Source organism: Anomaloglossus baeobatrachus, chromosome 5 (assembly GCF_048569485.1).
Source record: "Anomaloglossus baeobatrachus isolate aAnoBae1 chromosome 5, aAnoBae1.hap1, whole genome shotgun sequence".
NCBI classification, from domain to species: Eukaryota; Metazoa; Chordata; class Amphibia; order Anura; family Aromobatidae; genus Anomaloglossus; species Anomaloglossus baeobatrachus.
The window spans coordinates 234,725,576-234,751,627 of record NC_134357.1 but is presented as its reverse complement, the minus strand read 5'-3'; the positions used below and the strand labels follow the sequence as shown (position 1 = coordinate 234,751,627).

General features: G+C 43.8%; 1 protein-coding gene across 1 annotated transcript in view; it reads right to left on the bottom strand.

Moving 5' to 3' along the window:
• The window catches only part of LOC142312712 (uncharacterized), a 167,417-nt gene that overhangs the window by 134,061 nt on the left and 7,304 nt on the right, over positions 1-26,052 (bottom strand). The window contains exons 2-6 of the mRNA XM_075351700.1: positions 11,934-12,055; positions 11,673-11,849; positions 11,469-11,592; positions 11,274-11,371; positions 10,130-10,226 (exon numbers count right to left, since the gene is read on the bottom strand). Coding sequence (XP_075207815.1) covers positions 10,130-10,226; positions 11,274-11,371; positions 11,469-11,592; positions 11,673-11,849; positions 11,934-12,055 — 618 coding nt within the window. The remainder of the gene's footprint in view (positions 1-10,129; positions 10,227-11,273; positions 11,372-11,468; positions 11,593-11,672; positions 11,850-11,933; positions 12,056-26,052) is intronic.

Genomic DNA, 26,052 nt, shown 5'->3' with positions numbered 1-26,052 from the left:
CATGCTGCGATTTTCAGCTAGAGCCGTATCCCTCGCACTCATTCCAGTGAATGGGTGTGAGAGATACATCAGACTGCACTCGGATGTTATCCCAGTGCAGTGCGATATACGCACAGGCTGACAATGGAGGAGTTGGGGGTGGGGGGAGATTAACCCCTCCCTCTCCTCCGCCTCGCCCGTCCTCGGCTTCACAGCTGTAATCTGATTGCAGGATTGGGTCACAGTCGCGTGACACTCGGCTCACGCTCGCAGCAGAGCCTGAGCCGGGGGTCATTAGCATATCGTATCCGATGCTGTCGCATCACATGCCATACGCTCGTCTAAGTCCAGCCTTAGGGAGGGTTAATCCCCATCAGCAAAAAGAGGATTATCACAGGCTCCTACTGCAAAAGGAATCTAAATGGACTCTTCACTAGCAGGCCCAGGGCCCCTTAGGTTTCAACTAAATAAAATGATCTTTCAGTATTTTTATGATTTATGCAAAGATTAATGTTGGTTTCTTTGATTATGTTTTTGTTTGATTAGGTGTGATACATTTCTGCACCTGTGATATAGCTGTATTGGCGTAGTTTCTCAAACAAAGTTATTCTGTAAAAGGAAGTAACCCGTCAGCAGTCTGTATGTAGGACCCGTTAAAGCGCATAGTGAAACGGCAGTCATCTTCTTTGCTCCCTGCTTCTCTCCCACACTGTATGTAATGCCGCAATAACATTTTTCTATGTGATGGTGAGTGCGGCTATATTTATTTCTTGCACGTACCGCAACATTTTGGCCAACGTCCTTCCCTCAGTAAGAGCATTGAAGATGGGTCGTAGCTGGGTTTTCAAGCATCACAATGACCTGAAACACACAGCCAGGGCAACTAAGCAGTGACTCCATAAGAAGCATTTCAAGGTCCTGGAGTGGCCCAGCCAGTCTCCAGACCTGAAGCCAATAGCAAATCTTTGGAAGGAGCTGAAACTCAATGTTGCCCAGCGACAGCACCCTAACCTGAAGATCTGGAGAAGATCTGTATGGTGGAGTGAGCCAAAATCCCTGCTGCAGGGTGTGCAAACTTAGAAAAGAACTACTTTAAATGTCTGACCTCTAATTGCAAACAAAGGTTTCTGTACCAAATATTAAGTTCTGTATTTTCTATTGTATCAAACACTTATTTCATGCAATAAAATGCAAATTAATTATTTAAAAATTATACAATTTGTTTTTGGTTTTTTTTTATTATGCCAGTCACAGGTGAAGTGTACCTACGATAAAAATTACAGACCTCTCCATTCTTTGTAGGTGAGAAAACTTTCAAAATCGGCAGTGTATCAAATACTTATTTTCCCCACTATACATATTTATTTATATTTTATTTGAAAAAGTGTGCTGCGAAACAGCTGTCAGGAGGTCACATTACCACCAGAGCCAACCTCCTTACACACCACCAGGTATCGTACTTGCATCTCTGCTATTCCACATGGAGTTTCCCCCTTTACCCTGCACGGCTCTTCAGCCTCGGGAATTCACTATCCAATTATCTTCACTCTAATTGAGTGTGCTCCTCTTTGGCGATCTGTGCAGGTGCCAGGGAATTATTTCCACCCTCCGCATACTTAGTAGTGGCTTTCTATATGGGGCACTTTTTTTGCCTGACTACAGGTATAATTATATATATATATATATTATATCTCCATTCTCCTCAATACGTGCCCCCTTTAGTCATGGTGATGTGTAAACCCTAATTATAAGATACCTACGACTTGGATGGTTCTGTGTGGTAATTCCTTTACCTCACTTACCCCCCCTCGTTCTCCACATTCTGCTTGACCTATCCAAATCATTGCATGTTTTATAATAACATTTTCTAATGTGCTTTTAATGACTAAAATGTATTTTGTAACAAAATTTTTTGCCTTATCCCCTTTCCTCCTTTTTGTGTTATGCCTTTTGGAGTTGGCATTGTTCCCGAGGGACACTACTGAGTTATTCCCTCAGTGCTATACATTATGGCCATTTATTTGTATTCAATATTATGTTATATTGAGAGATAGAGAGATATATATCTAATATATAAAGGTGTGTGTGTGTGTGTGTGTGTGTGTGTGTGTGTGTGTGTGTGTGTGTGTGTGTGTCCGGGATTGGCATTTGCACAGTCGCAGCTACAGCCACAAAATTTTGCACACTCACACGTCTGGACCCCGAGAGCGTCATAGGCTATGTTGTGAGGCAAAATTTTAACCCCGCGCATTCCAATTTACCAATCAATTTTGCCCCTATCTACATAATGGTGAAAAAGTGAAACAAAAAGTGTATCCGCACCGTCGCATTTAAAATCACGAAATTTGCACAGACACCTCATGTGACCTAGGGAACGTCGTAGACTATGTTTTGACAGGAAAATTTAACCCCGCGCTTTACAGTTACGCTCCAAAAAATATGCCTTCATTAAAGTTAATGGAGCCTGGAACTACCAGTTATTAGTAGGAGCTGTGATTGGTTGCTATAGGAACAAAAGATATTCATAGTATAAGAAGCTTATATGTGAGGTAATAAGATGTCGGTGGGGAGACGGATAGAGAGAGAAACAGACAGAGAGAGAGACACAGACAGACAGAGACAGACGGGGAAAGAGACAGACGGGGAAAGAGACGGGGAAAGAGACAGACGGGGAAAGAGACAGACGGAGCACATTACTTGGCCAATTAAGTTAACTCTGTGTGGAATATCTGTGGTGTTGAAATATATGTTGGGAAATGCTTCTATTAGCTTAGTTTTTGCCTTTTAATAATTACATTTCTATCTGTTTTGTGGTTTTTGTGTGCAGAATAAATTTCTGTTAATACATTCTATCTTGTTAACAACAGTTATTAACCCAAGCGAAGCCGGGTAGTACAGATATATATATATATATATATATATACACACACACACACACACACGCACGCACGCACGCACACGTTTTTGAAAATATTTTATTATATCTTTTCATTGGACAACACTGAAGATATGGCACTTTGATACAATGTAAAGTAAGAAGTGTACAGCTTGTATGACAATGTAAATTTGGTGTGCCTCCTCACACAACCATCAAAGGGAACCTGTCACTAGGTTTTTCCCATATAAGCCCTCAGCAGGGCAGAGAGAAGGGCACGTGTGCAGGAGCGCAATTGCAAACACTGTGGATGACATGGGACGTGTCATCCACATGAAGTAGGGAAAGTACACTTAGTAAAAATAGCCAAATTGTGCCAATTTTCCCTACGCAGTGTCATGTGACTCAGTGTTACAAGGTTTTAGCTGTGAATGGGGAGCAGGTGTGCTAAATTTAGTGTTATTTCCTACACCCATTTATACTGGTCACTGAAAGTTCAACATGGCAACCAATGGGAAATAATTATCTGAGGATATGAAAAAAGAAAGAATTATTGCTCTACATAAAGATGGCATAGGCTATAAGACTGACAACACCCTGAAACTGAGCTGCAGCAAGGTAGCAAAGACCATAGAGCAGTTTAACAAGACAGATTTCACTCAGAACAGGCCTTGCCATGGTCGACCAAAGAAGTTGAGTGCTCAAATCAGTTACAGCAATGCACAGTAATACCCATACACCCTGTTCAGATTGCATAGGGCAGAGGTCTCAAACACGCAACACCTCAAATTGCTGCTGTCAGCGCTTTATTTCAGATGAACATCTTGCTGGCGCTGTGCAAAGTCAAGCTGTCTCTGCACAACTCAAAGGCAGCCGCCGGCCAATCAGGGCCAAGCAATTGACACGTGTGACCTTAGCTGCTTGCCTCTTATTAACCAGCGTCTGCAATTGGAATAGCTGTACAGAGAGAGCTTGACTCTGAGCAGCGCCAGGAAAAAGTTCATCTGAGTTTCAGATGAAGCACTGACAGTGGCTGCGATCATTACTGGGTCCACGTGCCTGCGGGCCACCAGAAGCAGGGAAGAGGATGCTGAGGGAATGGAGGACAGGTAAGAATAGTGTGTGTGTGTGTGTGTGCATAGAATGGCACAATAGTGGAGCCAAGAAGGGACATTACCACAAGAAGAGTACCTGCTTGAGCACATTAGTAAAAGGTGACAATGATGACATTATTACAGGATTTGCACAAGGATGGCCATATTACACAAGGATGGGAACAAAAATGGGCGTATTAGTACAAGCAGAGGAAAAGGATGGACACATTACAAAATGATGGGGACATTAATACAGGATGGGGACCAGTGTGGGGATATTACTACAGAATGGGGACAAGGATGAGGAACATTACTACAGGATGGAAATAAGGATGAGCACATTACTACAAGGGGCAAGGATGGCCACATTACTACAGGATGGTGCACATTGCTACAAGAGGGGGAACAGGATGGGGGACATTAGGAAAAGATGAGGACCAAGATGGGAACATTACTACAAGATATAGGCCAAAATTACTTCATGGTGTTAACTGTAAAACTTTATTACTTTCAAAAAGTGGATACAATTTTCTCTCTGTGTATAATATATAACATTTTTACCATCAAAATTTTTTTTTTTTTTTTTTTTTTTAGATTTAAACAAAAACTGCACAAAATGAAAAATGTTCAAAAAACAAACGATCCAAAAAATATAGATACATTGTCTGTAACATTTTCTTAGTTATTACGAATTTATTAGCAGCCAACTGGAGAAAAGAAAGAATCCCATCTATTTCAGAACTTTCGGACATCGTTTCAGCTCATAATTATATGAGAATAATATTGCGTTAAACATTATAAAATAACATGGTCTCTTTGGTCCCAGATGTATATGCCAAACCTTATTTTGACTTAGTAACTTGACATTCTCTAAATAATTTAAATGTAATACACCGTGTGCAGAATTATTAGGCAAGTTGTATTTTAGTGGGGTTTTTTTTATTATTGATCAACAACTACAGTAGGTTCTCAATCAACCCAAAAGACTCATAAATATCAAAGCTTAATATTTTTGGAAGTTGGAGTGGTTTTTTTTTAGATTTGGCTATCTTAGGAGGATATCTGTTTGTGCAGGTAACGATTACTGTGCAGAATTATTAGGCAACTTAATAAAAACAAAATATATTCCCATCTCACTTGTTTATTTTCACCAGGTAAACCAATATAACTGCACAATTTAGAAATAAACATTTCTGACATGCAAAAACAAAACCCCAAAAAATTAGTGACCAATATAGCCACCTTTCTTTATGATGACACTCAACAGCCTACCATCCATAGATTCTGTCAGTTGCTTGATCTGTTTACGATCAACATTGCGTGAAGCAGCCACCACAGCCTCCCTGACACTGTTCCGAGAGGTGTACTGTTGTCCCTCCCTGTAGATCTTACATTTTATGAGGGACCACAGGTTCTCTATGGGGTTCAGATCAGGTGAACAAGGGAGCCCATGTCATTATTTTTTCATCTTTTAGACCTTTACTGGCCAGTCACGCTGTCGAGTAGTTGGATGCATGTGATGGAGCATTGTCCGGCATGAAAATGATACTTTTCTAGAACGATACCGACTTCTTCCTGTACCACTGCTTGAACAAGTTGTCTTCCAGAAACTGGCAGTAGGTCTGGGAGTTGAGCTTTAAGGCCCCGTTACACGCAACTACATATCTAACGATATGTCGTCGAGGGTCACGGAATTCTTGACGCACATCCGGCGTAGTTAGCGACGTCGTTGCGTGTAACCGCTCAGAGCGAGTGTTAACGATCGAAAATACTCACCTAATCATTGATACGTCGTTCATTTTCAAAATCTCGTTTGTCGTTGTGGACGTAGGTTGTTCGTTGTTATGGAGGCAGCACACATCGCTACATGTGACACCCCGTGAACCACGAACAACTGCTTACCTGGGTCCTCCAGCAACGAGGTGGGTATGCCATTAATGCACCAGCTCTTCACCCGTCCGCTTCTATTGGTCGGCCACTGTGTGACGTCGCTGTGACAGCGCACGAACCTCCCCCTTAATGAAGAGGTTGTTCGCCGCCCACAGCGACATCGCTAGGAAGGCAAATACGTCTCCTAGCGATTTTGTGCACCACGGGCAGCGATTTGCCCGTGACGCACAAACAATGGGGGCGGGTGCTTTCACGAGCGACATCGCTAGCGATGTTGCTGCATGTAAAGCCCCCTTTACTCCATCCTCAACTCGAAAAGGTCCCACAAGTTCATCTTTGATGATACAAGCCCATTCCAGTACCCCACCTCCACTTTGCTGGCGTCTGAGTCGGAGTGGAGCTCTCTACCCTTTACTGATCCAGCCTCTGTCCCATCCATCTGGCCCATCAAGAGTCACTCTCATTTCATCAGTCCATAAAACCTTTGAAAAATCAGTCTTAAGATATTTCTTGGCCCAGTCTTGATGTTTTATCTTATGTTTCTTGTTTAAAGGTGGTGGTTTTTCAGCCTTCCTTACCTTGGCCATGTCCCTGAGTATGGCACACCTTGTGCTTTTTTATACTCCAGTAACGTTGCAGCTATGAAATATGGCCAAACTGGTGGCAAATGGCATCTTGATTTTCCTCAATTCATGGGCAGTTATTTTGCACCTTTTTTGTCCAACACGCTTCTTGCAACCCTGTTGGCTATTTGCCATGAAACGCTTGATTGTTTCACGCTTCAAAAGTTTGGCAATTTCAAGACTGCTGCATGCCTCTGCAAGACATCTCACAATTTTGGACTTTTCTGAGTCTGTCAAATCTCAATTCTGACCCATTTTGCCAAATGAAAGGAAGTTGCCTAATAATTAAGCACACCTTATATAGGGTGTTGATGTCATTACACCGCACCCCTCCTCATTACAGAGATGCACATCACCTGATTTACTTAATTGGTTAATTGGTTGGCTCTCAAGCCTATACAGCTTGAAGTAGGACAACATGTATAAACAGGATCATGTGACCAAAATACTCATTTGCCTAATAATTCTGCACACAGTGTATGTTATTTCCGAATGTGTTTATTGTGCTAAATGAATAGAAGAGTTTATAATGTTGCTTGACTTTGAAACTTAAAGGGAACCAATCATCAGGATTTTCGTGTATAAGCTGCAGCCAGTGCAGTACTGGCACTATCATGCACAGTGTGTACATACCATTGGGGTGCAGCTCGGGTGTTTAGTCAGTGAAATTCATCTTTATAAAGTTTGAAATTTCGTGCACTTTTTGATTGACGTGTGCACCTCTCTGTTAATGTCCGGGCGGGTTATGCAGGAGTTCCCCGCCCCCCCACCAGCCTGTTCCTCCCTCTCTCCTGATGTCCGGGCGGGTTATGCACGTGTTCCCCGCCCCCCCGCGCTGCCTGTTCCTCCCTCCCTCCCTCTGGCTGTATGTAAATATCTAATCTTCAGAAACATGGCGCCGGAGTGGGCCTCTACGCATAGCGCTTATCTCCGGCGCCATGTTTCTGAAGCCCCCGCATTACACAACTTGGTGTCTGAGAGGGCGGCGCCACAGCGATGTCACACCGGCTGGTGTGTTGGCCCGGTGTCCTGGGGCGGCACGATACAGGAGCAGCAGGTAATCGCGTCCTGCGATCAGCTGTTCTGCAGTCCTGTTGTGATCGCGCTCGCTCCTGCGGTCACAACGGGATCTGAAGGAGCGAGGGCGCATGCGCCGCCCTCTAACACCAAGCTGTGTGATGCGGGCGTCAGAAACATGGCGCTGGAGATAAGCGCTGTGCGCAGAGGCCCACTCCGGCGCCATGTTTCTGAAGATTAGATATTTACATACAGCCAGAGGGAGGGAGGAACAGGCAGCGCGGGGGGGCGGGGAACACGTGCATAACCCGCCCGGACATCAGGAGAGAGGGAGGAACAGGCTGGTGGGGGGGCGGGGAACTATTGCATAACCCGCCCGGACATTAACAGAGAGGTGCACACGTCAATCAAAAAGTGCACGAAATTTCAAACTTTATAAAGATGAATTTCACTGCCTAAACACCCGAGCTGCACCCCAATGGTATGTACACACTGTGCATGATAGTGCCAGTACTGCACTGGCTGCAGCTTATACACCAAAATCCTGATGATTGGTTCCCTTTAACAAATTACCTCAACATCTTCCTCTTTCCTTTCTCCTCCCCCTTTATATTCCCTAACCCATTCCATTCCCACCTCCCCTCCAATACCCCTTCCCCATCCACTTTTAGCCTACCCTTTCTTCCCTTCCTCTTCCCCTTCTTTGTTTCTTCAACAACATTTTTAAGAATGCATTTTAAAATACTTCAATTACCCCCTCCTCTGTTATTGTAAACTCCTTAAAATTTAATAAAGTATACAAAAACAGTGATCCAACGGTGCATAGAAAAAAAAAAATATGGTACCAATAGAAATGTCACTTTGTCCTGAAAAGAATGCGGCCCCGCAAATTTTTTTTTTTTTTTGTATGTGCAGCCCTTATACCCAGCAGAGTTTGAGACCCCCGGCGTAGAGCCTGGTAATACCAATACCTTGATACAGACTGAGTGTATTGACATGCTCCATGCCCACTAATACTTGTGACAGATTTTAATGACATGTGTAAAGTTTCAGCAGGACCCTAACTTAAACCAAGTCTTTTGACACATGCAGAACTGTGATTTATCCTGATTGTGCACGAAGTCCATTTCTTTGACTTGCACTTTTGTATTCTAGATATCGCCAGACACCAAGTCCATTGTCATGCGCACTGAGCCATGTCTAAGCGATCTGAAGAGCGTGTATGGGTTGTACTGCGCATGGATGTAACTGATACTTACTGCGCAGGAGCGAACATGATGTAATCTGGACCGGAAAGTAATCTGTCACACACTCTTCTGATGGGATTGTCATCTATAGGTAGTGCTCCTTTCTGCATTTGAATAAGCATGGGAATTTTCTTAAAGCAGCACTGACGGGAGTAATGTCTCTAATGATGTGGAGGCTGAGGAGGATGACAGGCGTTCTAACCTACGGGCACCTCGTTAATATGGTCTCTCACCTGGAGAACTTGTTAAATTAGCTTGGATTGACAAGCCCAACAAATCCAAATGAACTGGTTATTATATTGGGATTGTGGGATAGGATGACCTTTAGAATGATGTCATAACCAAACCTTTAAATTCTCTGAGTGTCTGAATCAGTCCCCTGAGGACCCCACTTTGGTGAAACATGTTGGGAGGCTAGCAGCTGATTGTTTCCAATGTAGCATATGCAAGCATGGGCAAAGATAGACAATACAGAGGATAGGAATTCACTAGTACAATAGTGGTCCGGGGGTCACACAGGAATCTTGGCTCAAATGGAATTCATGTATTAGCTATCCTGTAATAATAAATACTTGGTAGTTTGACTTTAATTGATCCATACTTTGCAATATGTGTGTTTTTAAAGAATTGTAGCGAATTAAATTTGCTATTGATAGATATAAAATATAACTTTTATTCTAATATTTTGAGGGTCTTTAGTTAGGGTACCCCCTTGTCGCCTCAGGCAATAGGTTAACTGTGAAACAGGACTTAATTATTGTTATATAACTGTTTCCCCCAAAAAAGGATATAATATATTTACAAAAATGTAAGTGGTGTATCTATCCACTTTTGTGATATACTGATACAGATCTGTAACACAATTCCAGCTCTAAAATAGTTGCAGCCTTACACTGGGAGGCTGAGCATTAATTCATCTCAGATTCTAGTCCTCTAATTTGCAGAAACAAAAAAAAAATAAAAAACCCCATCATAAAATGCAGAAATGTGCCTGTTCCACAATGTAAGTGGATGGTGGAGCGATACCACGCAAAGCTCTCAATGGCAGCAGGTCTGCAATGTTCCCATGTGAACGCTCTCCTGTCTGTGGCGGACATTCGGCACACGCACAGATTCAATTCCTGAAGCCAGTTATTGCAGGCCCCTGCACCCATCTGATGTAAATGCCATAGAAGTACACCCCTCTTCACTACTGAGCCCCTGCAGATGGCGAGCATGTACAGCAAAAATAGGACTGAGCAGATCGACCAAACAAGCCTGATCTGCAGACACTGATTTTAGGTTCACTCCCTCTAAGTACAGTGTGGGGTTCTGGTTCTTTATCCTGACGAGAAGTAAAACTTCAGACACATTGCTACATATATAAATGTACACCTGCTTCTGGCTTAAATGGGGATTATTCACCTGTATCGATATCGGTACAAATGTCATCATACTGCTGATCATCCATCTCTCCCTCTTCATCTGTATCTTCTACCTTAATCTTAATGAAGTCTTCACCCTTAAAAGAACATGTAATAAATTAACCTTCTACCCTTAAGGGGTTCTCCAATCTTAAAACATTTATGGCATATCGTGTGTGTGTGTGTGTGTGTGTGTGTGTGTGTGTGTGTGTGTGTGTGTGTGTCTGTCTTGTGTCTGTTTGTAATCCAGAAATACTGCCGCCATGTGGTTGAACGGCCACATGACATGCCAAGGCAATATATACAGTATATGTGTGGGCCAGGAAGAAAAAAAAGTCTGCCCTTAAAGGGACTGTCACCAATTTTTTGGTACCCCATCTGAAAGAAGCAGAATGTGTAGACAGTGACCTTGATTTCAGTGATGTATCCCTTACTGAGCAATTTGCTGTCATTTTGATAAAATCAGTGTTTTCTCTGCTGCAGATCTAGCAGTTACTTGACTTTAGAACAGTGATTTAATGAGCTCCTGCATCTGCTGGACTACCTGGAAGCAGGCCAAGTAGTCCTCTAATGGTAATCTCCTGCTAATTAAACAGTGATTTTATAAAAGCTATACTACACAGCCCAGTAAGTGACATTTCTGGAATCAGGGTCTCTGCCCCTACATTATGCTGATCTCAGATTAGGTTTCAAAAACCTGGTACAGAGTCCTTTTGAGTGGATCCGTTTTCTGTTCAATTCACCATTCAGATATAAGCTATCATAACTTAGTTGTCTAAGATGTGGGTCCCAACTCAAGACTTCCATCCCTCCTGATGAAAGGCACATGCAGGACTCTCTTCACTCACTTTCTATAGGAAAAGAACCTGTGCGGTTTATTTGGCCGTTTTTGGTACTCCCACAGAACTGAACGGAGAGCACGGGATGCTCATCCATGATTCTATTCACAGTGCTCACTTCATTGGAACAGATATTGAACATCAGTTGGAGGACCTCAGTTCTGGAGAACATGCAGAGATGTGACCTGGACCTATCGGGTATTCATAGCATATAATGTTTATATGTCAAAATTTCCTTTATCAGGAAAAGCCCCTTAACACCTGATCTCATGTGCAGTATGCTTGGCATCTAGAAGAGATAATTACCCGGGGTTCATCTGGAATATTGCGATTTTCCTCTAGACAATCCTGGGAATGAACAGGACTTGAACAATTTTTTAGTAGATTTCTCTTATTGGTTCTATCTGAAGGAAACAAATACTGTTTATTCAGTCTGTATGTGTCAATGATGATCAAATGATGGGTGTATCTGTGACCTCAAAAGGCACGCTCTTCTTTTACCCTCTGACATTATTGACCGGTCTTTCTCCATCATGACGTCCTCGTACAGAGCCTTGTGTCCTTCTACATACTCCCACTCCTCCATGGAGAAATGGACCGTGACGTCCTGACACCTTATAGGAACCTGAGACACAATAATACTGCCATCATCATGCAGGTACATTATTCCTTGGTATGACAGTATAATTTTCCAGCAGAGCTCACCTCTCCGGTCAGCAGCTCAATGATCTTACTGGTGAGTTCTAAGACCTTCTGCTCATTGTTTCCTCCATTTATTAGTAAGTGGGATGAAGGTACCATGAGGGGGCTTTGCAGCTTGCTCCATCTGCTGGATATGTGTGGCTTACACTGCTTACCCAATTTCTTTACAGGTTCATAATTCTAAAATTAGAAAAGAAAACATTATACACAAAAATGTCCTCCATGCTTGTCAGCGGTCACCCTTCCATGTGTGGAACCTCTCACCTCTCCAGTCAGTAGGTACATTATCTCCAGAGTGAGCTCTAGTATCTCAGCAGTGGCATTCTTTTCTTCACATATCTTATCAGTCTGATGACCCATAGAGCATTTCATTTTGACCTTAAAAGCTTCAAGAACAACAAAACATAACAAAAGGTCAAATCACAAGGTTGACCTATATGTTTCTAGCCACATTTCAACAGAAGAGTGTGTCACTACTGATACTGCACATGGGTTGGTGGAAACATGTTCAATTCATTAATGACGGATTTTTCAGTTTTTGCCCTTTTATTTTTTCCTTGCCTGTTTTTTCTTAATTTTATCAGCCATCATCTGTCTCTAACAGCCATGAATGGTGCAGAGCTCCGCCTGCAGCTGCCAATGCCGCTGTAAGGCTATGTGCGCATGCTGCATCTTTGTGGTGATCACAAACATGCACGTTTTTGGTCCTAAAAAACGCTCCCGCCACATGCATTTTGTGCTGCGTTTTACTGCTTTTTTTTTTTTACAGTGTTTTTGCCCAGTGCGTTTTTTTAAGTCAAATCTATTGACTGGAAGGGCTCAAAAACGCTGGCAAAAACGCAGAAAGAGTTGACGTGCTGCACACGCAGCCAAAAAAAAGCTGCAACATGCGCACAGAAAACTGAAATCTCATAGACTTTTCTGGGGAAGGAAATGCATGCAGTTTTGGGACCAAAACTGCACCCAAAAAACCTGGCAAAAACCACAGTGTGCGCACAAGGCCTACATCTTTAATAGTAGATTTAACATGCGCCGGCAGGGGGCGCACTGACTGGAGGCACAAAGAGACTCACACAGCCCCACATCCTGGAAAGGAAAAGCATTCACCTTTTTTTCTTTTTTTTTTCTTTTTACACAAACTAGAAATTTTTTTCTTTCTCTACTTAAAAAAAAAAAAAAAAAAATTTCAATACTATTCATTCATGCTTGGAATCCACGTAATCGTGCAGATATGGAGAATCATACTGCCAGGTCAGTTTTACATTATAGTGGGCATTGGAAATTAAAAAAAGATGCCATTTAAACACACTTGGAACTTTTTTCCAAAAAAACTAAAATTTGTAATGTTTGAATACATTTAAAAAAAATAAAATATGGTTTGTGTTGCGATTTCCTTATTTTTCTATTGTTGAAGCTGTGTGAGAGATTATTTTTTGTTGTTTAACAACAGTTTAATTATTTGAACTTTTCTTGCATTTTAATTATACTGGATGAATGGATAATCAATAAAATAAAAAAATTCCCTGTACTTCTTAGGTGGGTAACGTACATGGAATACATGCAGATTTTATGGGATTCATCCCATGATTTACACTGGTCATCAATTGTTTTGATTTCTGGAATAGTAATGGATCGCAGCACTAAGGGGCAATTAAAAGTGATTCTACAGTACCGAAATCCTGTGTCATCTGACATCCAATGCGGAGAAATGCTGCTATACTCTGGACAGCACAGTGAGGCAACAATATCCTGTACATTCCCATATTAGGCTACTTTCACACTTCAGGTTTTTTCCATCAGGCACAATCCGTAAAAAAACGGGTAAAACGGATCCGGTACTGCATCCGTTTTACCCCATAGTTTTGCATTATTACCGGATTGTGCCTGATGGATTTGCGTTGCATCCGTTTTTCCGGATGCGGCAAAATTAATTAAAGCGGCGGCAGGAGACAACGTATCTTGCAACGTTTTTTTGTCCGGCAAAAAAAAACGCATTGCGCCGCATCCGGCCACTGCGGCGCATTTTTCAATGCATGCCTATGGACGCCGGATGCGGCGCGATGCGGAAAAAAACGCATCCGGCCACCGCATGCGGTTTCTTCCACTGCACATGCTCAGTAGCGTGCCGCAACCGGAGAAAAACGGACGGGCCGCATGTAAAAACTTATGCAAAGGATGCGGTGTTTTCGCCGGCCATATATATATATATATATATATATATATATATATATATATATATATATATACACACATCCAGTAGAGCCTCCGGCCCCATATATATATATATACATCCAGTAAAGCCTCCGGCCATATTATATAAATATAATATATATATATATATATATATATGGGGCCGGAGGCTTTACTGGATATATATATTATATATATGGGGCCGGAGGCTCTGCTGGCTGGATGGATGGATGTATGTATGTATGTATGTATGTATGTATGTATGTATGTATGTATGTATGTATGTATGTATGTATGTATGTATGTATATATATATATATACACACACACATCCAGCAGAGCCTCCGGCCCCATATATATATACATCCAGCAGAGCCTCCGGCCCCATATATTATATATATATATATATATATATATATATATATATATATATATATATATATATATATATATATATATATATATATATATATATATATATATACACACACATCCAGTAGAGCCTCCGGCCCCATATATATATATATACATCCAGTAAAGCCTCCGGCCATATTATATAAATATAATATATATATATATATATGGGGCCGGAGGCTTTACTGGATATATATATTATATATATGGGGCCGGAGGTATGTATGTATGTATGTATGTATGTATGTATGTATGTATGTATGTATGTATGTATATATATATATATACACACACACACATCCAGCAGAGCCTCCGGCCCCATATATATATACATCCAGCAGAGCCTCCGGCCCCATATATATATATATATATATATATATATATATATATATATATACACATCCAGCAGAGCCTCCGGCCCCATATATATATACATCCAGCAGAGCCTCCGGCCCCATATATATATACATCCAGCAGAGCCTCCGGCCCCATATATATATATATGGGGCTAGAGGCTTTACTGGATGTGTGTATATATATATATATTATATACATATATATATACACACATCCAGTAAAGCCTCTAGCCCCATATATATATATATATATATATATATATATATATATATATATATATATATATATATATATATATATATATATATATATATATATATATATATATATATATATATATATATATATACACACATCCAGCAGAGCCTCCGGACCCATATATATATACATCCAGCAGAGCCTCCGGCCCCATATATATATATACATCCAGTAAAGCCTCTGGCCCCATATATATATACATCCAGCAGAGCCTCCGGCCCCATATATATATACATCCAGCAGAGCCTCCGGCCCCATATATATATACATCCAGCAGAGCCTCCGGCCCCATATATATATACATCCAGCAGAGCCTCCGGCCCCATATATATATATACATCCAGCAGAGCCTCCGGCCCCCATATATATATATATACATCCAGTAAAGCCTCTGGCCCCATATATATATATATATATATATATACAGTGCCTACAAGTAGTGTTCAATCCCCTGCAGATTTAGCAGGTTTACACATTCGGAATTAACTTGGCATTGTGACATTTGGACTGTAGATCAGCCTGGAAGTGTGAAATGCACTGCAGCAAAAAAGAATGTTATTTCTTTTTTTATTTTTTTGTTAAATTGTGAAAAGTTTATTCAGAGGGTCATTTATTATTCAACCCCTCAAACCACCAGAATTCTGTTTGGTTCCCCTAAAGTATTAAGAAGTATTTCAGGCACAAAGAACAATGAGCTTCACATGTTTGGATTAATTATCTCTTTTTCCAGCCTTTTCTGACTAATTAAGACCCTCCCCAAACTTGTGAACAGCACTCATACTTGGTCAACATGGGAAAGACAAAGGAGCATTCCAAGGCCATCAGAGACAAGATCGTGGAGGGTCACAAGGCTGGTAAAAGATACAAAACCCTTTCCAAGGAGTTGGGCCTACCTGTCTCCACTGTTGGGAGCATCATCCGGAAGTGAAAGGCTTATGGAACTACTGTTAGCCTTCCACGGCCTGGACAGCCTTTGAAAGTTTCCACCCGTGCCGAGGCCAGGCTTGTCCGAAGAGTCAAGGCTAACCCAAGGACAACAAGGAAGGAGCTCCGGGAAGATCTCATGGCAGTGGGGACATTGATTTCAGTCAATACCATAAATAACGTACTCCACCGCAATGGTCTCCGTTCCAGACGAGCCCGTAAGGTACCTTTACTTTCAAAGCGTCATGTCAAGGCTCGTCTACAGTTTGCTCATGATCACTTGGAGGACTCTGAGACAGACTGGTTCAAGGTTCTCTGGTCTGATGAGACCAAGATCGAGATCTTTGGTGCCAACCACACACGTGACGTTTGGAGACTGGATGGCACTGCATACGACCCCAAGAATACCATCCCTACAGTCAAACATGGTGGTGGCAGCATCATGCTGTGGGGCTGTTTCTCAGCAAAGGGGCCTGGCCATCTGGTCCGCATCCATGGGAAGATGGATAGCACGGCCTACCTGGAGATTTTGGCCAAGAACCTCCGCTCCTCCATCAAGGATCTTAAGATGGGTCGTCATTTCATCTTCCAACAAGACGACCCAAAGCACACAGCCAAGAAAACCAAGGCCTAGTTCAAGAGGGAAAAAATCAAGGTGTTGCAGTGGTCTAGTCAGTCTCCTGACCTTAACCCAATTGAAAACTTGTGGAAGGAGCTCAAGATTAAAGTCCACATGAGACACCCAAAGAACCTAGATAACTTGGAGAAGATCTGCATGGAGGAGTGGGCCAAGATAACTTCAGAGACCTGTGCCGGCCTGATCAGGTCTTATAAAAGACGATTATTAGCTGTAATTGCAAACAAGGGTTATTCCACAAAATATTAAACCTAGGGGTCGAATAATAATTGACTCACACTTTTATGTTGAAAGTTTATTAAAATTTAACTGAGCAACAGAACTTGTTGGTTTGTAAGATTTATGCATCTGTTAATAAATCCTGCTCTTGTTTGAAGTTTGCAGGCTCTAACTTATTTGCATCTTATCAAACCTGCTAAATCTGCAGGGGGTTGAATACTACTTGTAGGCACTGTACATACATCCAGCAGAGCCTCCGGCCCCATATATATATATACATCCAGTAAAGCCTCTGGCCCCATATATATATATACACATCTTGCAGAGCCTCCGGCCCCATATAAATATATATACATCTAGCAGAGCCTCCGGCCCCATATATATATATATATATATATATATATATATATATATATATACACATCCAGCAGAGCCTCCGGCCCCATATAATATATATATATATACATCTAGCAGAGCCTCCGGTCCCATATATATATATATATATATATATATATATACACATCCAGCAGAGCCTCCGGCCCCATATAATATATATATATATACATCTAGCAGAGCCTCCGGTCCCATATATATATATATATATATATATATATATATATATATATATATATATATATATATATATATATATATATATATATATATATATATATATATATATATATATATATATATATATATATATATACATACATACATACATCTAGCAGAGCCTCCGGTCCCATATATATATATATATATATATATACACACACACACACACACATCTAGCAGAGCCTCCGGTCCCATATATATATATATATATATATACACATCCAGCAGAGCCTCCGGCCCCATATATATATATATATATATATATATATATATACACATCCAGCAGAGCCTCCGGCCCCATATATATATATATATATATATATACACATCCAGCAGAGCCTCCGGCCCCATATATATATATATATATATATATATATATATATATATATATATATATATATATATATATATATATACACGCATCCAGCAGAGCCTCCGGCCCCATATATATATATATATATATATATATATATATATATATATATATATATATATATATACACGCATCCAGCAGAGCCTCCGGTCCCATATATATATACAGTTAGGTCCAGAAATATTTGGACAGTGACACAAGTTTTGTTATTTTAGCTGTTTACAAAAACATGTTCAGAAATACAATTATATATATAATATGGGCTGAAAGTGCACACTCCCAGCTGCAATATGAGAGTTTTCACATCCAAATCGGAGAAAGGGTTTAGGAATCATAGCTCTGTAATGCATAGCCTCCTCTTTTTCAAGGGACCAAAAGTAATTGGACAAGGGACTCTAAGGGCTGCAATTAACTCTGAAGGCGTCTCCCTTGTTAACCTGTAATCAATGAAGTAGTTAAAAGGTCTGGGGTTGATTACAGGTGTGTGGTTTTGCATTTGGAAGCTGTTGCTGTGACCAGACAACATGCGGTCTAAGGAACTCTCAATTGAGGTGAAGCAGAACATCCTGAGGCTGAAAAAAAAAGAAAAAATCCATCAGAGAGATAGCAGACATGCTTGGAGTAGCAAAATCAACAGTCGGGTACATTCTGAGAAAAAAGGAATTGACTGGTGAGCTTGGGAACTCAAAAAGGCCTGGGCGTCCACGGATGACAACAGTGGTGGATGATCGCCGCATACTTTCTTTGGTGAAGAAGAACCCGTTCACAACATCAACTGAAGTCCAGAACACTCTCAGTGAAGTAGGTGTATCTGTCTCTAAGTCAACAGTAAAGAGAAGACTCCATGAAAGTAAATACAAAGGGTTCACATCTAGATGCAAACCATTCATCAATTCCAAAAATAGACAGGCCAGAGTTACATTTGCTGAAAAACACCTCATGAAGCCAGCTCAGTTCTGGAAAAGTATTCTATGGACAGATGAGACCAAGATCAACCTGTACCAGAATGATGGGAAGAAAAAAGTTTGGAGAAGAAAGGGAACGGCACATGATCCAAGGCACACCACATCCTCTGTAAAACATGGTGGAGGCAACGTGATGGCATGGGCATGCATGGATTTCAATGGCACTAGGTCACTTGTGTTTATTGATGACATAACAGCAGACAAGAGTAGCCGGATGAATTCTGAAGTGTACCGGGATATACTTTCAGCCCAGATTCAGCCAAATGCCGCAAAGTTGATCGGACGGCGCTTCATAGTACAGATGGACAATGACCCCAAGCATCCAGCCAAAGCTACCCAGGAGTTCATGAGTGCAAAAAAGTGGAACATTCTGCAATGGCCAAGTCAATCACCAGATCTTAACCCAATTGAGCATGCATTTCACTTGCTCAAATCCAGACTTAAGACGGAAAGACCCACAAACAAGCAAGACCTGAAGGCTGCGGCTGTAAAGGCCTGGCAAAGCATTAAGAAGGAGGAAACCCAGCGTTTGGTGATGTCCATGGGTTCCAGACTTAAGGCAGTGATTGCCTCCAAAGGATTCGCAACAAAATATTGAAAATAAAAATATTTTGTTTGGGTTTGGTTTATTTGTCCAATTACTTTTGACCTCCTAAAATGTGGAGTGTTTGTAAAGAAATGTGTACAATTCCTACAATTTCTATCAGATATTTTTGTTCAAACCTTCAAATTAAACGTTACAATCTGCACTTGAATTCTGTTGTAGAGATTTCATTTCAAATCCAATGTGGTGGCATGCAGAGCCCAACTCGCGAAAATTGTGTCACTGTCCAAATATATATATATACACACACATCTAGCAGAGCCTCCGGCCCTATATATATATATATATATATATATATATATATATATATATATATATATATGTCATGTAGAGCTGTTGAAGGGACTTCATCCCCCTCTTCTTCACCAGCCACAGGTCGTCATGGCGATTATCTGATTGGCCTGGAAGCTTAAGGTATTTATGACTTTGGGTGATGGTAGAACCAAAGCCAAAAGCTGCAGAGAAAGACAATTCTTTGTAATATTGGCGGGAAAACTCCCAAAGCAGGTTTTGAAGTGCGACTTTAATGCTAGAAAGATGAAAAACACATTGCCAGAATCCCTGCGTCGTGCGGAACCCAGCGCACCGTCTCACCTGACGAGGAGATCGACGGAATCACGACAAATTAGTATTGGCCAGTAAAATTGTGCTAGAGGCGTTGTGTTTGGTATCAATGTAACTGTAAAATCGAGATATTAAATATGACGCTAATATCTTTCACCTGTGTGACCCAGGGGCAAAGATATGAAAAACCCTAGAATTATGGAACTTTGTGACCATCTCAAGCCCAGCCCACAAGTGACTGTAAAATGATGTCACAGGCAAGGGGGGCTAGCAAGAGGGTAAGAGACAGTTCCTGTCTTGGGGGCTCAGTCAGCACGAGGAGGGCATCATGAAGGGTGATGCTGGCCGATTCTAACATCTCTTGGAGTTCCCTCCTACTCCCTAAGCAGACGTCACTTCTATGGCACAAGCTTAGTAAGTTTCACGTTTATACCTTTTATTTTATGTAACTGTTATGCCGTAATGTGTATTGTTCCCTTTTGTAAATTCCTGTATATTCTTTAAACACTGCCTATTTTCGGATTAAATATATCAAAATTTAAGAGTTTCTTTCCTTATGCTTTATATACGAATCCAAAACCCCGAAGGGCCTTATGCTATCTGAAACGGGTTCCCAGCTACCTGTAGAAAGTCTGGGTGGTGGCAGCGTAATTGTTATTGCATAGAATTATTGGAGTGCTATCATTAAGGGTACCGAGGTATATAAATATTCCATTAGCAGGAATCAGAGATATACATTTACCCTTGCTGTGAGACCTCCAATATTTGGCATTATCAGCTCAGCAGCCTCATCTTATGCATTGTCCTGCAGTACCAAAATTGGCCTGCAGACAAGGGGGGCGCTAGAGAGTAGTCGTGTGTAACAAATCAGTGAACAGCTGCGGATTTCTGAGGGACTTCCCCGGCTGTTCGTGACAAATTGGTGGCAAGCGGTGGGATATATAAAGCATTAGTGATCTGGTTTGAGCAATCATCCCTTTCACTAAAAACGTGCAAAAGTTTTGAGGATTGAACTCAGTGTTTAAATATACCTGGAACAATACTGTACGTGTAGCAGTTACCCCCTCCCCTTCTCTCTTGTTTTCTATCCTATCTTTTATTTGGCAATTATGGAGGCTGTGTCAGAAGCCTGGTACAATCAGCAGAAGAAGGAAGTTCTTGCTGCACTCTGCAGATCCAAGTTGATTGATGGCCATGGCAAAACGAGGCAGGACCTCATTAAAGAACTTTTACAATGGGATGCAGAGCATGTCCGTTCCCCCAGTGCTGAAGAAGGGGAGGAAAGCCAAGCCCAGGACGGGACTGCTGCAGAATCCCCACCATCAACTGCGAGCCAGAGCAGTGACCAGGGCAACATGGACTCCTACCTGCAAATGGCCCTACAACAGTTCACTGCCGAGGACCGGCAGGGACGGCTGGACCTCATTCAGCAATATCGAGAGGCTGAGAGAGCTGAGCGCCAGGCTCAGGCTGAGAGAGCCGAGCGAGAGGCTCAGGCTGAGAGAGCCGAGCGAGAGGCTGAGCGAGCCGAACGAGAGCGCCAAGCCCAGAGAGACCATGAATTAAATATCCTCAAAGCCCGGCAGCAGACATCTTCCTCACTAAACGGTGAGTCCAATAATGCCAGCAGCTTTAAGCCCCGACCGGAGCACTTTCCTGTGATGGAAAAGGATGGGAATTTGGACACCTTTCTGAGGGGATTTGAAAAGACTTGCTTGCAGTACCAGTTGCCCTCAGCACAATGGGCACAATACTTAACCCCAGGGCTGCGAGGCAAGGCCCTGGACGCGTTTGCCAGTCTCCCTCAAGAGCAGAGTGGAGACTATGGGGCCATAAAGCAGGCCCTAGTACGGAAGTATCAGCTGACTCCGGAGGTGTACCGAAAAAAATTCCGGACCCTCCAGCTCGGACCTCATGACAGCTACAGCGATTTGGAGGGTGGGCTCCAGCGCACCTTTGACCAGTGGATCCAAGGACTGTCCGTTACAACCTTTGAGGAGTTAAAGGACCTCATGGTGAAGGACCAACTCCTACATGTCTGTCCTGTGGAGGTTCGACAGTTTGTTATGGACCGAGAGCCCAAGGAGGCCTCAAAAGCAGCCCAGATTGCCGACGCCTATGTGGCCAACCGTGCATCGGAGGTGCGGAAGCCGTCCACCACTAGCTGGAAAGGGGGTAAGATGACAACTACAACCACCCCTGCCCCTACCAGCCGACCTCCCGTAGGTCCTGTTTCATCCACCAGTGCCCGGCCCACCTCTGACACTCGCAGGTGTTTTTCCTGCAACCTGCCTGGACACCTCAGCTCTGGTTGCCCAGAGAGGCAGAAGAGGAACCCCACATCCAAGGCCCAAGGGCCCACTGGAACTGTCCTTTTGGCAAGGAAGGCGGGTGGTAGGGCCTGCGAAAACCTACACCCCGTCACCGTAGGCGGAACCCCCACTGTGGGGCTCAAGGACACTGGGGCCGACAGAACACTGGTCCGCCCTGAACTGGTACCCCCTGAAAACTTTATCCCGGGAAAACTCCTGACTGTCGCCTTGGCGGGGGGTGTCCACCACTCCTTCCCAATGGCCCTGATTCCCCTCGACTGGGGTGCTGGGAGAGGGTGGAGGGAAGTGGGGGTGGATGAACATCTACCAACCAATGTTTTATTGGGGACTGATCTGGGGCGATTAGTTGCACAATTCCTCCCTGATGATCCTCCCGAATCCAAAAAGTCATGTGATACAAATGTTGTTGATCAGTCATGTGATGCAAATGTTGTTAAATCATGTGATGCAAATGTTGTTGATAAGTCATGCGACCCGAATGCGGATATCCAGAACGTGATTACAAATGTTGTGCATGGTAATAAAATGGAGGTTTGTACAGGGGAACTCAGCCATGCCACGCGGCAGGGTGACGTGGCTGAGGACAACCCCAAGGTAGCAAGTGTCTGTGCTGACAGAGATGGAGGCAGACATGAGAACCACGAGGACAGTGGTCGAATGCAGCTGAGCAGTGTCACAGCGGACAGTGACACAGCCAGTAGTACCTGTCAGGCTGATGGGGAAGAGTGGTTATTCCCCGGGGAGACAGCCTTCATCGGTGCTGTCACCCGCAGTCAGAGTGCCCAGAACGCAAATGAAACCTTGCCTGCTGACACCTCTTCACCCAGAGGGATAACGGAACTGGTTACGGACCCAGAGCAGGTCCCAGAGGGTCCTGGTGAGGTTGGAACCTTAACGTCACTTTTGGCTGCTTCTAGCCAAGAGTTTCAGGTGGCTCTACGAACTGATGCCAGTCTAAAGACGTTAAGGGACCTCGCAGAGAAGCCCTCTTCCGAGACCGATAAGGAGAGGGTATTCTGGGACCAGGGAAAGTTGTACCGGGAGACAATTCCCTGTAACCCCCAACAAGAGTGGCTGAAGGAAAAACAGCTGGTGGTGTCTCACCGCTTTAGGAGTGAGTTGCTGCGGATTGCCCATGAGATCCCACTCGCCGGACACTTGGGGGTTAGCAAAACCAAGGCCCGGCTGTCTCACCACTTCTATTGGCCCAAAATGGGGACAGATGTTGCCAACTACTGCCGCTCCTGCATCACATGTCAAAGAGTGGGAAAGTCAGGGCCTGCTCCCAAAGCTCCCCTGATCTCTTTGCCGGTGATAGAGGAGCCTTTCCAGAGGGTCGCTGTGGACATTGTCGGGCCTCTGGCCGTCCCCAGCAGCTCTGGAAAACGGTTCGTCCTTACTGTGGTAGACTATGCTACCCGGTATCCGGAGGCAGTGGCTCTGTCCTCAGTTAGAGCCGATAAGGTGGCAGATGCCCTCTTGACCATATTCTCCCGAGTAGGATTTCCCAGGGAGATGCTTACCGACCAGGGGACTCAGTTCATGTCTCGTCTAATGGAGGCTCTCTGTAAGAAAATGCAGGTGCGGCATCTGATATCAAGCGCTTATCACCCACAGACCAATGGTTTGTGTGAGCGATTTAATGGTACCCTTAAGCAGATGCTTAAGATGCTGGTTGAGTCACATGGACGCGACTGGGAGCGGTATCTCTCACACCTGCTGTTTGCCTACAGAGAGGTACCACAGGCCTCAACGGGGTTTTCCCCCTTCGAGCTCCTGTATGGCAGACGAGTCCGGGGGCCTCTTGGTCTGGTAAGGGAATCCTGGGAAGAGGAACTGAATTCCCCAGAAGTGTCCGTTGTGGAGTATGTCATTCGGCTCCGTGACAAGATGCAGTCAATGACGCAGATGGTGCATGAGAATATGGCGCAAGCCCAGGCCAGCCAGAAGCGATGGTACGACCAACACGCTCGAGAGCGGGTGTATGAAGTGGGTCAGAAGGTGTGGGTCCTGGTCCCAATGACCCAGAACAAGCTTCAGGCGGCCTGGGAGGGTCCATACCTGGTGCATCAGCGCCTCAATGACGTAAACTATGTGGTCACCATCGACCATGCCAGGAAGAGGCAAAAGGTCTTCCATGTCAACATGATGAAAGCTCATCATGACAGGGAAGCCTTTGCTCTTCCTGTGTGTAGTCTTCCCGAGGAAGGCGAAAGTGAAGTCTTGGTGGACTTGCTCGCCTCAGCCCGGGATGGAGGGTCTATCGAGGAGGCGGCATTCAACCCACAGCTATCCTTGGACCAAAAGTCCCAGCTGCGGGAGGTATTCCGGCCCTACCTGATGACCTTCACGAATGTCCCAGGGAAGACATCCCTAGCCACCCACCAGGTGGACACAGGGAGTCATTCCCCAGTTCGTCAACCCCCATACCGTGTCTCCCTAGAGGTACAAAAGGACATAAAAAGGGAGATCGATGAAATGCTAGTCCTGGGAGTGATCCAGAGGTCCAAAAGTGCATGGGCCTCGCCTGTAGTCTTGGTTCCCAAAAAGGACCGGACAACCCGGTTTTGTGTGGACTACAGGAGGCTAAATGCAATCACAGCACCCGATGCGTACCCAATGCCACGCATCGACGAGTTACTGGATTGCTTAGCCGGGGCCCAGTACCTGACCATCATGGACCTGAGTCGAGGGTACTGGCAGATTCCTATGTCCAAGGAAGCACAGGAAAGGTCCGCCTTCATCACCCCATTCGGGCTGTATGATTCCCTTGTCATGCCCTTTGGCATGAGAAATGCTCCTGCCACTTTCCAGCGATTGGTCGACCAGCTGCTCGAGGGACTAGGAGGGTTTGCAGTAGCTTACCTGGATGACATTGCCATCTTTAGTCCCACCTGGGAGGAACACCTGGGGCATCTGGAACAGGTGCTCAGGCGGATCCAAAGCGCTGGTCTGACTATAAAGCCAGGGAAGTGTCAGATCGGCATGACTGAGGTACAGTACCTTGGACACAGAGTGGGTGGCGGGACCCTGAAACCAGAGCCAGGGAAGGTTGATGCCATCACCTCCTGGCCTACCCCCAAGTCAAAGAAGCAGGTGATGTCCTTCTTGGGTACGGCAGGGTACTATAGGAAGTTCGTTCCTAACTATAGTGCTCTTGCTAAGCCGTTGACGGACCTCACCAAAAAGAAGCTACCGCAAGTAGTCACCTGGACAGATGACTGTGAACGGTCCTTCAGGGCACTAAAAGCTGCCCTCGCCAGTTCCCCAATCCTACAAGCTCCGGACTTCACCCGACGGTTCATAGTTCAGACAGATGCCAGTGCGTTTGGCCTTGGTGCAGTACTCAGCCAGGTAAATGGGAAGGGAGAAGAGCATCCGGTGATGTTTCTCAGCCGCAAGCTCTTATCCCGGGAAGTGGCCTACGCCACTGTGGAGAAGGAGTGCCTCTCTATAGTGTGGGCCCTGCGGAAACTGCAGCCCTACCTATATGGACGCAACTTCACCATAGTGACAGACCACAACCCTCTCAGCTGGCTACATCGGGCGACAATGGTAAGCTACTGCGGTGGAGCTTGGCACTACAGCAGTATGACTTTACCATTCAACACAGGAAGGGTGTTGAGCATGGCAACGCTGATGGGCTGTCCCGGCAGGGGGATGCCAGCGAGGTAGGCTTAGGAGACGATTGGCAAATCAATCTCCCATGCTACCTCAAAAAGGGGGAGGTGTCATGTAGAGCTGTTGAAGGGACTTCATCCCCCTCTTCTTCACCAGCCACAGGTCGTCATGGCGATTATCTGATTGGCCTGGAAGCTTAAGGTATTTATGACTTTGGGTGATGGTAGAACCAAAGCCAAAAGCTGCAGAGAAAGACAATTCTTTGTAATATTGGCGGGAAAACTCCCAAAGCAGGTTTTGAAGTGCGAC